The sequence below is a fragment of the Psammomys obesus genome, unplaced genomic scaffold (genome assembly GCF_907164565.1).
Source record: "Psammomys obesus unplaced genomic scaffold, mPsaObe1.curated_primary_1811, whole genome shotgun sequence".
In the NCBI taxonomy this organism is placed as follows: Eukaryota; Metazoa; Chordata; class Mammalia; order Rodentia; family Muridae; genus Psammomys; species Psammomys obesus.
The window spans coordinates 5,943,111-5,961,371 of NW_026592548.1; the positions used below are offsets into that span (position 1 = coordinate 5,943,111).

Here is an 18,261-nt window from a genome sequence, read left to right on the forward strand (position 1 = left end):
ACAAGACTCAGCCCCACCCCAAGCTCCTGCTCATGTGCCTGTGAGTATGTTTTTACAGTTTTGGGAATCAGGCTTGCTTATTGCCTAGTTCTCTAATGTAGAACTCAAAGAATCCAAGAGCAGAAATCCAGAAGGTCGACAGTTGAAATAACAAATATCTGCCTTTTGTCAAGGTCAGCTACTGGTGACCTAGGCCCTGAGCCCTAATTCGCACACTGCAGTGAACCACAAGTTGGGACAGGACTAGAGCCAGGATCACAGGGAGAGTCACACAGAAACACACCTAGTACAGTAGCATGTTGAACCTGACAATTTAGTCAACATACGGCTAATGTTGCCCTCAAAACTGGCCTACTCCAATGACTGTGAAGTAGCAGGGAGCCTGTGCGTGCTACCTGTTTACAAGGCAAGTGTGCAAACAAACCAAGCTGTTCATACAATTATCATCCCTTTATCTTTTTGTATAAACAAGAAACCTCCATTTTAGGAAGTGTATAAAATCCTACTCTAAAGATCCAAGTCATTGTCTTCCTGAAACTTTTCTAAAACACTGTTTTATAGGACAGTTAAGCAGTAAGATAAGCAGTGGCTGGACATGGACCATGCTAACAGCTACAACACTGTGGTCACAGCCCAGACCTCAAGCGATGAGTGGCCATCCCCCAGCTGCACGAACAGTGGCTTTTGCTCACTGCTGAGCAGGGGTCTATGTGCAGACTACAAACTGTGGTTCATAGAACAAATGAAACAAGACAATCATCTACGTAATGTAATAAGAAACAGGAAGATGTGTTCATCTGAAGAAAAACAAAGCCAAAAGTGAGTATCCGAACCTTTTCTCCTTGCTATGAGATTTCTAAAAGCCTGTCCTTCTACTCAGTCTAAAAGAAACCCAGTATAGAGCAGGCATAATAAGTAGCCGAAGGTCAGGAGCTAAAAAGAAATAAGGCTTTTCACACCCACGACAAGACATGGGCTTCAGTATGCTACAGAATTTACTCCCAGTTAAGATACTATGAAAACCAAAGTAGAATGTTCTTAAAGTGTTTAATTTGTGAACTTACACTTTTAAGTAAAACTTTGAGACCAGTGTCACACATACAGAATGATTAAACATTTAATAGGTGAGAACACTGAATAGCACAGACCCCAGATAAGCGTGCTGAGTTCAAGAACACCGGCAGCTGGTGACCAGCATGCATGAGTATTCTAACAATTTCAGAAGTTAGAAAACTGGCTGAGCGCTTTCCCGGGTGGGGCTTGTCTTTGCCTTCTCTATAGACTGACCTGATATTAGTTTTCAAAGAATGCTTTTCAGCTCAGGAATTCCTCAGGGTCCAAGACAGCCATGGTTGATGAGGGAACTGGTGGTTACATAAGGCTGAGCAGGCTTGGAGGCCCAGAGGATCAGCAGGACTATTTGAATCAGAACATTTTATTCAAAGGTCTGAAGTCAATCAGTTAATAAGTTCTGAAATGAAGCAGTGTGTGGTAGTGTATGACTCTTATCCCAGCACTTAGAAGGCTGAGGCAGACAGATCACCATAATGACAGCATGAACTACATAGTAAGATCCTACCTTAAAAACAGAACACCAAACCAAACAAAGAAAACAAAGAGAAAGAAAAAAAACAAAAAACAGTTTTGAGATGCACTCCCAAACCAAATGGGACTTGCACGCTACTCTCTGCTCTGATGCTAGCCCACTGTGTCCAATCCCTAGAGTCGTGTTTTTAGTACATCAATCAAAAGAATGCTGATCAAAGACAGGGTAGGACAGACTTGGGGGAGGTGTGGCAGCGACACAGGGCATCCTGGCAAGAGTCAGTCGTCATAAGACAAGAATCATCTTGCCCATCTTCCCACTGCTGTGTATGATGTCTTCATGCGCCTGGGCTGCCTTCTCCAGGGGATACTCATATCCAATCACAGGTTTCAGCCAACCTTTTTCCATCCCTGCTTGGAGGATGCCTGCAAACTGCTGAAATTCCTCCTAGGGGAAAGCGATTGAAAAAAAAATGTGTGTTTGTAGTTATCTGTTTCTTAGCAGTGGACCACACTACTCATGACTGGAGGCATTAAGGAACTTCAGAATCTGAGAGTAAAACCAGAAAGGTCCTCGTGAAAATATGCAGAACTGACAGTTTTCCCAGAACTACATTTTAATTCTCTGTCACATGCATATGCCTGGGACAGAGCCAGCTAGACAATGCTGTCTTGATCTAGCTCTGATTACAATGTCCTCTCTCCATGCTTCTGCTCTCTGGAACCATCTGAGACTAACTGGTATCTACTCTCTAGTCAGGTGACAAGCTTAACATGTACTTTAACCATCAATGTGCTGACTAGACAAACTTCCCAGCATTTACGTTAGCACAGTCAGAACCACCACCTTCCCTACCTTGGTGGACGAAAACAGAGAAACTCCAATTATGCTGGTCTCCTTTGCCATGGTGTCCCTTGGGTTTATTTCAATGGGACCTCGACAGCCAACAACCTACCATGGGAACAACAGGCACAGAGCTGAAGACTGCTGTGAAATGAGGTCGAGCAGAAGAGAGAGTCAAAGTGCTGCACTTACGATTACGCGTCCGCCACGGGACAGAAGCTTCAGGTCATGGCTAAGGTTCTTGTTTGCCAGCATCTCGATAATCACATCAACACCCCCTTGCTTGATACCAGCAGACTCCTGTGTGAAAGAACGACATGAAGGTGAAAGGCGGACAAATCGCTTCTCTCGAAGCACATTTCATAGAACTGCTGTGTAAATGACATGGAAACTCTTAAGACTGCATGTTTTAAAAGAATCTAATTACAGAGAAATGATGCTGTTCAAGAACCAGCCACACAAATTCACGGAGCGACAAGATGGCGGTGCCGGGAGTACACTGTGTATGAGGAGCAGGAAAGCAATGTTGGCACAGCGACCAGGACACTGAACTCAGGGACCTAAAACACTAGCGTTTGTGATTGCCAGGTGAGAGGAAAGCCTACAGTGTGGAAATTAATTGGGACAGACCTCAAGTCACCCAGTCAATACCTGGTAAAGGTCCTGGGGACTGGAGGGCGCACCCGCCACATGAGATCGGGGCCCCCAGCCTCCTGCGGCGTCCCCAGCCACCATCCAGGACCGGGACACACAGCCTCTGGACCAGAGCGGTGCCTGCAGCCGCCATTCCAGACCGGGATGCACAACCTCCAGACCAGAGCGGCGCCCCCAGCCTCCATCCCAGACAGGGACACACAGCTTCTGGCCCAGAGTGAGGCGCCCAGCCTCCAGACCAGAATGGAACCCTCAGTTGCCAGCCTAGAAAGGAGTGCACAGCCTCCAGACCGGAGCGGCGCCCCCAGCCACCATCTCAAACTTGGGCGCACATTCTCCCGGCCCAGAGCGGAGCACTCAGCCTCTGGCCCAGAGACTTGCTGGGCGCTCCTCTCACCTACCCAGACAGAACTGTGCGCCCCAGGGTACCAGACTGAGTTTCCCTGTTGGGAGAAAACCCCACAGCTAGGGAATCAGCAGGTTCTTCAAGAGGGATGTACCTGGAAAACAGTGTAACAACAGCAGCAGCTCACTAAATTCAGAACGAGAAACCCAGCAACAGGGCAGCTGTCTTGAGGACTTCTACAGGTGAGAGGAGAGCCCCCCTGACTAACAAAGACCACAGCTACTACTCAGGTCTATACGCCTGAGGTGAGCAGTGGCAATTCCTGAGAAACACTGGCCATACAGTGACCATACTCAAAAAGCAGAGGAGGCCTCCTTCAGGAAAAATCATCTTCCGGCCAAGGGGATTCTCCCTACCTCAGGATTCCAGGAAGCACCAGAGACCAACAGCCAACACCTAAAACAGCCCAATGGGTAGACGTCAGCATAAAAGCTCAACCAACAAAAGAAAGCAATATGGCATCTCCAGAACCCAGCCATCCAGGGGTGAGCAGCCTTGGACACCCCAGCATAATTGAAATTCAAGAAGATGACCTTACATCTATGCTGATGAAGAGGATAATAGAGGAAACAAATAAAATACGTAAAGAATTAGAGGAAGATAAAATCAAACAGATCATGGCTATCCATAAAGAAATGGAGGGAGTTAAAGACAAGCAGATTATGGCCATCCATAAAGAAATACGGGAAAATGCAGCCAAACAGTTTGTGGCCTTCAGAGAAGAAATAATTAAATCACTGAAAGAAATAAAAGAAACAGAGTTGAAGGGACTAAAAGAAAAACAGGAAAATACAGACAGGTGAAGGAAATAAACAAAACAACTCAGGACCTGAAGATAGAACTAGAAAAATTAAAGAAAACACAAATGGAAGAAATCATGGAGAGGAAGAATTTAGGGAAGAAAACAGGAACTATAGAGGTAAGCATAACCAACAGACTACAAGAGATGGAAGAAAGAATCTCAGGTGTAGAAGATACAATGGAAGAAATCGATGTATCTGTCAAAGAAAATGTTAAATCCAAAAAATTCCTGACACAGACCGTCCAAGAAATCCAAGACAATATGAAAAGACAAAACCTAAGAATACTAGGAATAGAGGAAAAAGAAGACTCCCTTCTCCAAGGCCCAGAAAATATCTTCAACAAAATCATAGAAGAAAATTTCCCCAACTTAAAGGAGAGGCCTATAAGATTACAAGAGGCCTATAGAACACCTAATAAATTAGACCAGAAAAGAAAATCCTCCCGCCACATAATAATCAAAACAGTAAGTATACATAACAAAGAAAAAGTACTGAAAGCTGTAAGGGAAAAAGGCCAAGTAACATATAATGGTTAAAATCACACCTGACTTCTCAACAGAGAATATGAAAGAAGGGCCTGGATTGATATAATGCAGACCCTAAGAGAACACAGATGTCAGTCCAGGCTATTATATCCAGCAAAACTCTCAGTCATCATAGATAGAGAAAACAAGATATTCAATGACAAAAACAAATTCAAACAATACCTACCCACAAATCCAACATAACAGAAGACACTAGAAAGAAAAATACAACCCAGGAAAACTAACTACATTCAGGAAAACACGGGAAACAAATAACCTCACTACAGCAAAACCAAAAGTAGCCAAACACACAAACACACTACTGTAGCCAGCAGCAAAATCAAAGCATCTAACCGCCACTGGTCATTAATCTCCCTTAACATCAATGGACTCAACTCTCCAATAAAAAGACAAAGACTAACAGAATGGATACACAAAAAAGACCCAACAATCTGCTGCATACACGAAATACACCTAAGTCACAAAGATAGACATTACCTGAGAGTAAAGGGCTGGAAGACAGTTTTCAAAGCAAATGGACACAAGAAGCAAGCAGGAGTAGCCATTCTAATATCTAATAAAATAGACTTTCAACCAAAATTAATCAAAAGAGATGGGGAAGGTCATTTCATACTCATCAAAGGAAAACTCCACCAAGAAGACACCAAAATTCTGAACATATATGCCCCAAACACAAAAGCATCCACATCTGTAAAAGAAACATTAATAAAACTGAAACCACACATAGATCCTCACACATTAATAGTGGGAGACTTCAACACCCCACTCTCAACAAAAGACAGGTCAACAAACCAGAAGTAAAACAAAGAAACAATGACTCTAACAGAGGTCATGAATCAAATGGACCTAACAGATGTCTACAGAACCTTTCACCTAAACACAAAAGAATTTACCTTCTTTTCAGCACCTCATGTAACCTGCTCCAAAATAGACCATATAATTGGTCACAAAACAAGACTCAACAATTACAAAAAGATTGTAATAATCCCATGTATCCTATCTGACCACTATGGACTAAAACTGGATCTCAACGACAAAAGAAATAACAGAAAGCCTATACATACATGGAAACTAAATAACTTGCTACTCAATGACAGTTGGGTCAGGGAAGAAATAAAGAAAGAAATCAAAGTATTCCTAGAATTCAATGAAAAAGAAGGCACAACATACCCAAACTTATGGGACACAATGAAAGCAGTGCTAAGAGGAAAGTTCATAGCACTAAGTGCCTTCAAGAAGAAATTCGAAACCTCTCATGCCAGCAACTTAATGGCTCAAATAAAAGCCCTAGAAAAAAAAGAAGCAGACACACCAAAGAGGAGTAGACAGCTGGAAATAATCAAACTCAGGGCTGAAATCAATCAATTAGAAACAAATAAAACAATTCAAAGAATCAATGAAACCAAGAGCTGATTCTTTGAGAAAATCAACAAGATAGACAAACCCTTAGCCAAATTAACTAAATGGCAAAGAGACAATATCCAAATCAACAAAATCAGAAATGAAAAGGGGGACATAATGACAGACACTGAGGAAATCCAAACAATCATTAGGACTTAATTCAAAAGACTATATGCCACAAAATTTGAAAATCTAAATGAAATGCACAATTTTCTTGATCAATTCCACTTACCAAACTGAATCAAGACCAGGTAAATCAATTAAATAGTCCTATATCCCCTAAGGAAATAGGGGATATAGGTCTCCCAAAAAAAAAAAAAAAAAAAAAAAAAAAAGCCCAGGACCAGATGGTTTCAGAGCAGAATTCTACCAGACCTTCAAAGAAGAGCTAATTCCAATACTCTTCAAACTATTCCACAAGATAGAAACAGAAGGAACACTACCAAACTCATTCTATGAAGCCACAGTCACCTTGGTACCTAAACCTCACAAAGACCCAACAAAGAAAGAGAATTTCAGGCCAATCTCCCTTAATATCCTGAACATTGATGTAAAAATACTCAACAAAATACTTGCAAACCAAATACAAGAACACAACAAGTAGGCTTCATCCCAGGCATGCAGGGATGGTTTAATATACGGAAATCCATCAATGTGATACACCATGTTAACAAACTGAAAGAAAAAAAACCACGATAATCTCCTTAGATGCTGAAAAAGCATTTGACAAAATCCAACATCCATTCATGTTTAAAGTTTTGGAGAGATCAGGGATACAAGACAAATTTCTAAACATAGTAAAGGCAATATACAGCAAGCCTATAGCCAACATCAAACTAAATGGAGAGAATCTTAAAGCAATCCCACTGAAGTCAGGGACAAGGCAAGGCTGCCCACTCTCTCCATATCTCTTCAAGATAGTTCTGCAAGTCCTTGCTAGAGCAATAAGACAATTGAAGGAGATCAAGGGGATACAAATTGGAAAGGCAGAAGTGAAATTATCACTATTTGCAGATGATACGATAATATACCTGACTGATCCCAAAAATCCTACCAGGGAACTCCTACAGCTCATTAACACCTTCAGCAAAGTGGCTGGGTAAAAAATTAACTCAAAAAATCAGTAGCCCTCATGTATACAAAAGACAAAAGGGCTGAGAAAGAAATTGAGGAAACAACACCCTTGACAATAGCCACAAAAAACATAAAGTACCTTGGTGTAACCCTAACCAACAGAGTCAAAGACTTGAATGAAAAAAATTTCAAATCTCTGAAGAAAGAATTAGAAGAAGATATCAGAAGATGGAAAGATCTCCCATGCTCATGGTTTGGCAGGATTAACATAGGAAAAATGACCATCTTACCAAAAGCAATCTACAGATTCAATGCAATTCCCATCAAATTACCAACACAATTCTTTACAGACATGGAAAGAAAAATTCTCAACTTCATATGGAATAACAAGAAGCCCAGAATTCCTAAAACAATCCTCTACAATAAAAGATCTTCTGGAGGTATCTCCATCCCTGATCTGAAGCTGTACTATAGAGCAACAATACTAAAAATTGCATGGTACTGGCATAGAAACAGACTGGTGGATCAATGGAACCGAACAGAAGACCCAGAAAAAAAATCCACACACTTATGGACACCTGATCTTTGACAAACATGCCAAAACCATAGAATGGAAAAAAGATAGCATCTTCAATAAATGGTGCTGGTCTAACTGAATGTCTACATATAGAAAAATGCAAATAGATCTATACTTATCACCCTGCGCAAAACTAAAATCCAATTGGATCAAAGACCTCAACATAAAACCAGACACATTAAATCAGTTAGAAGAAAAAGTGGGGAAGACTCTAGAACTCACTGGTACAGGAGACAACTTCCTGAACAGAACACCAACAGCATAGGCTCTATGAGCAACAATCAATAAATGGGACCTCATGAAAATGAAAAGCTTCTGTAAAGCAAAGGACACAGTCATCAAAACAAAACGACTGCCTACAGATTGGGAAAGAATCTTCACCAACCCTATATCTGACAGAGGACTAATATCCAGTATATATAAAGAACTAAAGAAGTTGAAAAGCAACAAACCAAGTAATCCAATTAAAAAATGTGGAACAGAGGTAAACAGAGAATTCTAGATAGAGGAATATTGAATGGCAGAGAAACATTTAAAGAAATGTTCAACCTCATTAGCCATCAGGGAAATGCAAATTAAAATGACCCTGAGATTTCACCTTACACCCATCAGAATGGCCAAGATCAAAACCTCAAGTGACAACACATGCTGGTTGTGGAGAAAGGGGAACCCTCCTCCACTGCTGGTGGGAATGTAAACTTGTACAACCATTCTGGAAATCAATCTGGCGCTTTCTCAGACAAGGAATAGCGCTTCCTCGGATCCCAGCGATTCCTCCTAGGCATATATCCAAAAGAGGCTCAAGTACACAATAAGGACATTTGCTCAACCATGTTTGTAGCAGTTTTACTTGTAATAGCCAGAAGCTGGAAACAACCCAGATGCCCCTCAACTGAAGAATAGATACAGAAATTGTGGTATATCTACACAATGGAATATTACTCAGCAATGAAAAACAAGGAAATCATGAAATTTGCAGGTAAATGGTGGGATCTGGAAAGGATCATCCTGAGTGAGCTATCCCAGAAGCAGAAAGACACACATGGTATATATTCACTCATATAGACATATAATATAGGATAAACCGACTAAAATCTGTACACCTAAAGAAACTAATCAAGAGGGAGGACTCTGACTAAAATGCTCAATCCCCATTCAGAAGGGCAAAGAGGATGGACACCAGAAGAAGAAAACAGGAAACAAGTTAGGAGCCTCCCTTTCCTCCTGAAAGGCTCTGCCCTGCAGACAGACTATCAAAGCAGATGCTTATGGCCAAACTTTGGGCAGAGTGCATGGAATCTTATGAAAGAAGTGGGAAATAATAGTTAGATCTGGAGATCTATTTTTGGTCCACAAGGAGAGCAACAGAACCAAAAAAATTTGAGCACAGGGGTCTTTTCTGAGACTCATACTCCAACCAATTACCATGCATGGAGATAACCTAGAACCCCTGCACAGATGTAGCCCATGGCAGTTCAGTGTCCAAGTGGTTTTCATAATAATGGGAACAGGGACTGCTTCTGACATAAACTGATTGGCCTGTTCTTTGATCACCTCTCCCTGAGGGGGAAGCAGCCTTACCAGGCCACAGAGGAAGACAATACAGCCACTCCTGATGAGACCTAACAGACTAGGTTCAGAAGGAAGAAAAAGGAACCCTCCCCTACCAGTGGACTTGGGGAGGGGAGTGGGTAGAGAAGGGGAAGAAAGGGAGGGATTGGGAGGGGAGGAGGAAGGGAACTAGAGGGGGGATACAAAGTAAATAAAGTAAATTAAAAAATATTTTTTAAAAAAGCTTAATTCACGCCATTTAAAAAACAAAACAAAACAAAAAAACAGCAACACTGTAGTTCGAACTCAGAAGCGTCAGATAAACTGCCATAATCAGAGAAATTCTATATGGATGCTGTGTGCTTGTGTGCATGTGAGTACCTGTGAGTGTGTATGCCTGTTTATCTGTGTGGGGTGGATGGGCCTGGGTGGGTACCTGCATGGGGAGGGTAGTAGGTGTGTATCTGTGGGTGGCTGTGGTGTGTATTTCTGCCTGTGTGTATATTCAGTTGTGTTATATGTGGTTTATCATCTGCTTGATATATGGATTCTTTCTGTCTACACTGCTAGGTATTGGTTCTCTACATTTAAAACTTGTTCTTGAAGAACCAGCAATGTTATCTTTATTGCAGTTATATTTGCTTTGTTTTATTTTAACAAGAAAGGAGTACTTACACCAGGCGTTGTGACAGAAGGCAAAGAACGGATGCAATAAACTTAAGACTAGGACTCAGGCTAGAAAACACACATGTACTCCTTTCATATAAAGCTTGGGATCTGTACTAGCAGAGGTGTGCCATGAGTTACAGAAGGAAAGAGTGAACTTTAATTGCCTACACTGGCCAAAGAAAGTTCCTCAGAGGAAATGACCTGGAGTATGAGGCAGAGTCTCCTAAACCTAAGAAGGAAGATGAGGGAAGCTACACCAGGACCTTTGGGGAACATGCCTTCAAGCCACAGTGTTGTGGGAGAAGAAAATGTAAACTTACAGTAAACATGCTGAGCGGTGTGATAAGAGAAGAACTAGGTGTTTTGTTCTTGTTTATATTCCACTTTGGACAGAGTTCCATTTTAGTTATCTCTTGACACAGATATTTAAAGGGGCAAAGACTGCTGGGAACGTAGAAGATAGGGGCTCTGAGCTCAGAGACACTCATCAAGGCTGAGGTAATGCAGGCTTATACAGCAGACGACAGGAACATTGAGATGCTTGTCAGGGTAAAACCAACTCGAAGGGCAGCAGGGGTAGGCTGACGGGGAGGCAGCTCAGGGCAACCTGGCTGCTGCAGAAGCTTCTCCACAGCCAGCACCACGGAAAGAGCAGGAGGCAGAGATGCACAGATCTCGGTCTTGCTGTCCAGCCAGGAGGGAATGGTGAGCTCCAGCTCACTGAGAGGCACGGTCTCAGAATATAAGGTGGAGGATGACAAAAGATTAAGCTCTGTCCTCCACACATCCATGCACAGGTGCACACACACACATAAACATGCACCACACATACACACACACACACACAACAATCTGAAAACAGACACAGGCAATGAGGGTTCCTGTGAGGGTGACAGATGAGTGGCAATGACTGCTAGCTAGTGACACAAAGAGAGGGAGCTCAGGTCAGAGAGCAAACCAAGCGCTCACAGACACAGGTATACAACATGTAACAAGGAGGAAGGAGGTTGATAGTGAAGTCAGTGTGTAGGAGCACAGTTTCCAAAATATGCAATCCAGATCTCATGCTCCTGAGAATGAAGACAGATACAAGCCCAGCCTGGACACAGGACACACCACTGACCCCCCTGTATGTCAAACTACAGGAAGGCAGAACAGCACGGGGGGGCAGGGGGGGCGGAGAAGGAGCAGTGGCCTGAAGGCCAACGCTGGAGAAACAAGCAGCCACTTACCCCATCACCCATCTTTGCTCACCTTTGAGACAGTCCTGAGAAAGGCATCAGGAGGGATCACAGGGTGCCAGCTCCCCTGTGCATGGCACAGCAGAGCCTTGACCGGTCGGTCATTTCTGGCAAGGTGGAATACACCCACCCACATATTCTTCCTTGGGTAATGACCTCTATAAAGCACTCAGCGCCTGGGAAATTCTCATTCTCTTGGCTCAAGTGCTTCTGAGGGTGGCGGGGGAGGGAGTGCTGAGTTAGTAGTATACAAATAGGGACTTCAGGCAAGCCAGTGGCAAAGCACTTGCCAGGCAAAACAGACAGATAAGATCCCGAAGGAAGTGTGCCATACGCAACAATGATCTGATCGTCTCTCACCGAGGGGATAGTCACTATCCCTCCCCAAGGGCCCTGATCACAAGCAGCATCTTCCCAGGACAGGCACATCTGATTTGTAATTGTGAGAACCTCAGCCGCAATGGAATTTCACATCTGTAACAGCTGCACTAAGAGCGTCTTGTAGCTGCAAGCTTTCCTTATGATGTCATCTTTCAATGGAAAGCTACATCTCATTTAATATGCAAGCACGACACAAACATGACAGCAAACACTGGAATACCAGGTGCCTGTGCCTTTAAATCAATTAAAACACATATGGGGATGACAGCCTCTATAGATATGAAAATGCAAGTAATTTTATTTGTTAAGCAAAGTCATATCAATTCACTAAGAGGGTAATTGTTCAAATAACTTATTTTAAAAACTAAGTAAGTCTCTCAGAAGCAATGGTTGACTTTGGTAAACTGCAGAAAACTTTACCTCTATTTTATCAATATAATTAACTTCTTTGTGATTAAACACTTCATGGGCTCCATTTTGCAGAACAAGCTTTGTTCCTTCCTCAGAACCAGCTGTGCCCAAAACCTTTAGACCATGAGCTCTGGCAATCTGGCATGAAGCTAATCCAACCTGAAAAATAAAATATAACCTTGACATTACATGCTCTCTGCCTCCCCAAAAGGCCTCCCATGTCCACGGGGCATGGTAGTGGTCACAATCCCTTTGGAGACTTAAACAACTAAGACCATTATTAAACACAGATCTTTACATTTCAAGTCATAACAGAAGCAAAGTCACAGTTATGAGGTAGCAATGAAAAGAATCTTATGGCTGGGGTCACCACAGCATGAGGAACTATAGAAAGGAAGGCCACGGCTCTAATGTTTACCTATCCTGAGGGAAAGAAGCATTCTCCATCAGGTGCTGGCTGAGGTCTCCATCACCGGCTGGGTTATGCTGATGAGGAAGTGTAAATTGTTAAATACAGCAGCCTTGCCCAGATCTCAGACCACCAACCACCACACCACAACACTTGCTGACGCCTGTTTTGAGCAGGAGGTGCCAGCCTCAAGACTCAGCTCAATGCTCCTCTTGCCTGTATTTAACCAACTAAATGCCACATTCTTCACAACAGGCATCAGGCCTCCACCACATAAGTTAGACAGAGGTGATGCCCACGGACTTAATGTTAAAAACATTTCTAAGAAGAAGCAAAGGTAATAAACATGAACTAACAAGGGAGAGAAATCAATGGAGAGTACTAGGGAAAATAACAACCAGCCTGGTTAGACATGTGGAGAGGGGCTGTCTAGGCCATCAGGAAAAGTGACCAGAAGAAAACGAGTCCTGGAGGAAAGGGGTAGGGAGGAAAGCCGCAAACCCTGGCCTGAGGGTGCAGATGGTGAAGGGCAGGGTGGCTAAATGGGTACAGTGGGACTATGCCTGGGATGTTCAAAAGGCAGAAAGAGGGATGGCATGAGCCAGGAACAGGGCATGTGACCCAGTGGAGCAGAGGTCAAAGGCCAAGGTCCATGGTAAGATAAAGACTGTGGATAATATTGAGAGCCATGGCAATCACTGGAGAGTCTAAGCATTCAAGAAGTGCAAAGACCCCTGTAGACATTGACAGCTACACAGCAAGGAAGTGGGGGCGGTGTAAAATTTCCTGTTGATAATTGCTGATGCAAAGAAGGTCGAGGCTTGGAGTTTCTGACTGCAACCATTTGGAAAGGAAGCAAAACCCTTCCCAAACGTGGTTTGTATTAAGTTTTTCATATCCCCAGTTCTATTCAGTCAAATTTAGAAACTCACTGCTTGAAAAGAAAATAAAAACTCAGCCATTTCTTTTTTCTTTTAAGAAACTCATTATGTAGCCCAGGCTGTGGCCTGAACTCATGGTGATCCTCTGCCTCAGCTATGTCCAGCGTGAGCTGTTATTTTCTGTTAAAGATCGGAGTCTCCTACGTAGACTAGGACTTCTTCAATGTTTTCTCCTCCTGACCACCATTTGCCCGACATTGTTTATACGACCTTGGGTATGCAGATGCATGAAACAGACACACAAATCTGGCACCTCAGGGCTTGGCCCACTAGTCTGACTTTACAACCGCCAAGGGTAAAAAGACACTCCACATAACCATGGAGTACAGGAGTGTTAGGCCATGTCAGAAACTGTTGAAAACCCTATCCTACTCTCTTGCCAAAATTTAGTGACTTATTTTAAAATAAAACTCAAGCTTCCTTGTGCATACACGTGTGTGGGTGCTGGTGTGCGTGCTCAGTGCACATGTAGAGGCCAGAGACCAACACTGAGAATATTCTCTCCCATATCACACCATCTTATTAAACCAAACATTCTAACACAATACAATTCAAAGATGGCATTGATTGCTCGGGGACACAGGGTCAGAGGGTTGGACTGCTCTCCACTACGACAAAGGCAAGCAACCCATGTGGAGGCAGGGAACCCATTCACGCACACGGCCCTCTGACCACCAGAGCATGCACAGACACACTCAGTAAGGAAATGTAAAACCTCAACTTAACAAGTGAAGAAGCTACAGTCTGGAAGGCCAATGGAATTAGGCAAGATAGGAAAAATAATTACAATGAAAGGTGAGAGAAGCTCCCTGAGTAGGAACAGCCCTCCACTCCAGGTTGGAATAGGTTAGTTAGCCACTGGAAGGGCCCCGGGCGGGTGAGGCTACCCACGGCAGGCTTCCTATGACCTAAGCAAAGCAAGCGTGCAGGACCCCATCTACTGGGAGAAAACACTGCACTATGGCTCATTGTAACTGATTCCAAATGACTTAAGCGTTCTATCAAAACTATGACTCTACTAAACTCACATTCTGTGCACAGATTTAACACAAACATGCTGCCTGATGCTCTCCTGTGAGGAGCCACACAGTAATCTTCTAACGGTCCTGGCTGGTATCTGCTGGCCAGCAGTTAGACTTGTAGTATTTTTTCAGGAGATTACGTGCCACTATCCGCCAGTTGCTTTTCTCTCACTTATCTCACACACAGTAAAGTGGGGCCCTGCCCACCAAAGTCCTGGGACAATGGCTGCTCATAAGTCCACCTCGGTTTAAACCCTCCACATAATCCTGCGGACATGTGAATGGAATGAGGACAGAGAGTACAAACAGGAACCAGGAAAAAGCCAGCGCTCTGCATCCCTCAGATAGGACTGGAGGATCAGAGCAGCTTCACACTTGGGCCACCAGCCTATCCCAGCCAGCCAGGATTTAGCAGACTCGGCCAGCTCCAAAAACCAACAGTTTGGATTTTACCTTTAAAAAAAGCAAGCCAATCCCCTGAAGTAGCAGGGATTTATTTTTACAGGAGTGTGAAGGGAATAAAGAGATTTCCTTTAAACACCTCTGTCTCTCCACTGTACCAAAATCTCCTCTCTATAGAGCGCAAGGCTCTCAGACAACCACAGCAATTTAAATAAACATGTGTGTTTTTTAAACCTCTGGTTATTAACCGGCCTTTGGTGATGGTAAACAATAGGTTTAGCTGTCATATTTTCTCGAGCCCCACAGACAACCTGGGGCTGTTTTGGTAAATAGTCTGATCTGTGAAATCCCTGAGGACTGATCTCTGAGTCATATAGGAAGCCAGACATGAAATAAGGATGTTCATCTCTAAAGAGACACAAAGCGGTCTGACTTTCTTAGTTACTTGGGCTCTTTTAGAGGCAGAGTGATAACGCCAAGGCATGGCCATCATTATCAGCCCTGTAATGAGCTTCTCCTTTCTATGCCCTCCCCAGAACATCCAACACTGAAGGCTGAGCGGAAGGTAAGCTATCACTCCCAGGCCCTTGACTTTATACATGCTAAACCTGCTGTCGCCCTGTGCTGGGCCAGCACATTCCACACTCAGCTCTAGTTTCCCCTCCATGCTCCTTGAGACAGGCTGGCAGAGAGGGACCTGAAGAGGATTCTGTCAGTGCTGTGTTTGGTGATTACTGAGAGGCTTAGGTGCTGGGTTCTGAGTCCTTTCCCCCACTGGACATTAACATTTTCAGCCTTGGATGCCATTAAAGTGTGTGTGTGTGTGTGTGTGCGCGCGCGTGCAGGGAGGCTGGGCAGAAGGAAAGCTGACCACTGGCTGAGAGGTTTAATGAGATTTATTTTCTTACCTAAGGGAATAGGAACCTTTAGATTGTTAACCTTTAGAACACTTTAAATGCCACATAATTCTAAGAACAATGCCACATGAAGGCAAAAGCAAGGACAGTCTTGGTACACTCCCAACATAGGTAGAAAATCTACCTTCTCCTTTTTTTGCTTTGTTTTTCAAGATTCTGTGTGGCCCTAGCCTGGACTCACTGTGTAGACCAGGCTGACCTTGAACTCACAGAGACATAATGATTTTTTATGAGGTAGCCTGCTGAATTCATTAAGCGAGAGTGCTATAGCATCAGCCATTAATTCCACTGAGAAGCAGGCATTTGAAGAGGTTTCATGGCATTAAGTCGGGAGAGAGGCATGACTATAAATTCGGATCTTCAAAATGGTCTCCCTCTGTACAATGTCAGAACCGCAGCATGGATAGAGGAGGGAGTCACAAGACCTTGCCAAGGGCCAGTTTTTCTCAGGGGTGTACCTGCTGGGTACACTGTGCTCCTGCTTCTCATCTGGGGAGCACTGATTTTGGATACAATGGGTTATTTGGCAGGCTCTTTGACCTCCCCCCACCAAGGGAGGAGCAGCCCTGCTAGGCCACAGAGGAGGACTTTGCAGCCAGTCCTGAAGATACCTGATAAACCAGGGTCAGATGAAGGGGGAGGAGGTCCTCCCCCATTAGTGGACTTGGAAAGGGGCTGGGAGGAGATGAGGGAGGGAGTGTGGGATTGGGAGGGAATGAGGGAGGGGGATACAGCTGGGATACAAAGTTAATAAACTGTAACTAACATAAAAAAAAAGAAAACAGCATTTTCTAGAAATAACATGGCTGATACAATATGAACTCTCTCTCTCTCTCTCTCTCTCTCTCTCTCTATATATATATATATATATATATATATATGTTACTGAATATATTGTCAGAGAAAAAAAGAAGAGAAGACTTGGGGTTGGAGCCACATCTTGGGAGATAAGAGCAAACACACTGAAAACATGTATAACGTTCTCAAAGAATAATTTTTAAAATTTAAAAAGTAAAAGGGTAAAGCAGTTTCAGGAACTATTATGTGAGACCCATAACTCCATGCTCACTGAAACACAAACTTAAAAATACAGATACTTACCCCTCCACTTGCCCCATGAACCAGAACGCTTTCCCCAGCTCGCACACGGGCACTGCAGAACAAAGCAGAGGCACCATCACTCTCTCCTTCGAAGCTAACCAAGAGCAGTGCTTTCTGTTATCTTTGAGGAATTTCTACTCTTGCTTCAGAGAACACCGGAAGAGCTACCACAGCCTAACACTCACTCCAGGCTCAAAGGATAGTCCCAAGAGCCGCAATGAAGACAAACTTTCCGCAGTCAGGAGATGGCACTGGGTGTCTGTTACCGGCTGCAGCCAGGCTGAACGCAGGAATCACACTGCAATGCCTAGCCCTTGTGTGTTGGTGGAACTTCCAAACCAGAACTGGAGTCCCTCAGTTCCAGGCGTCCCTACAGCGTGTCCCCAGACAAGTTTGCTGCAGCTCAGTCTTTATCCTGTGGTCCAGGGTTCCCCAGGTAACAGCAGGCAGGCTGCTTTTGACCAGTGCTAAGAACATGCCCTTGCTTTCCCACACCTCTAAAAGTCAGCTCTGACGGATCCCCAAGAGCCAGTGTTGAGTCCCCAAGGTCCCCATGCCACTCCCTAAAATGTGCAGGCTTTTCACCTGTGCTACATTACTGCACTATTTTATACACTGGATGCTAGGAACAAACACCAAGTCACCATGGGGAGCCCTTTACTGCTCACATTCGGACCTTCATGTCATCACAGATGCCTCATGTTCCCCCTCACTGCGGATTACGGAGGGATGGCCCCGGTTTGGAGACCCTGTTCCCTCAGAATGAGAACACAACGGCTTGAGCTCATGGCTTCCAGGCTGCAATCAACGAAGCCTCTCTTACTCTTGCTTACTGATGAGTTCAGAGAGAGGGACAGAGTTTAAGTGATAAACTGAGATAATGAGTATCCGAAACCCTGATACCTCAAACACACAATGTAGGGAGTAGAATCGCTAACAACATACCCCGAGATAAATACAGCTTGATAAGTGTGTCAGAGCCCTCAAACACGAAGGGACACACTTTCCCCAATGTCAAGGCCTAGAGTCAAAGGAAGAAAGGCAGCAAACCTTCTCCCTCACACCCACTGCTCTGCCATGTTGCCTGCACACAGTCATGGACCATTGTTATATAACAACGTGACTGGGGAAAAGCACCTCAGAATTGCTCAAGTATCAGTGTGGATGTTCCTGAAAAATTGTTTTTGTTGTTGTCTTGGTTTGCTTTTTATATAAAACTAACATTTAATTGACAGTCTTATCCATTTGCCGTGCGGGTGGACCTCATTCAGTCAAGGCAGAGGCAACTGTGCCAGCTGACTGAGGCTTACGCTGCAGCTGTTCAAGTTTCCATACTGTGGTCCTTGTCCACCAAATTTAGACCTCAT

The 18,261-nt window shown here is 43.8% G+C and overlaps 1 protein-coding gene across 2 annotated transcripts in view; it reads right to left on the reverse strand.

Annotated features, from left to right (window-relative positions):
• Nucleotides 1–1,028: 1,028 nt before the first annotated feature.
• The window catches only part of Cryz (crystallin zeta), a 32,660-nt gene continuing 15,427 nt past the window's right edge, over nt 1,029–18,261 (reverse strand). Inside the window, exons 5-9 of one of the 2 annotated variants that reach the window (XM_055614449.1) lie at nt 16,895–16,946; nt 12,112–12,261; nt 2,582–2,689; nt 2,402–2,497; nt 1,029–1,993 (exon numbers count right to left, since the gene is read on the reverse strand). In XM_055614449.1, coding sequence (XP_055470424.1) covers nt 1,832–1,993; nt 2,402–2,497; nt 2,582–2,689; nt 12,112–12,261; nt 16,895–16,946 — 568 coding nt within the window. In that variant the 3' untranslated portion in view covers nt 1,029–1,831. The remainder of the gene's footprint in view (nt 1,994–2,401; nt 2,498–2,581; nt 2,690–12,111; nt 12,262–16,894; nt 16,947–18,261) is intronic. The other variant, XM_055614451.1, reaches the window with a different exon arrangement.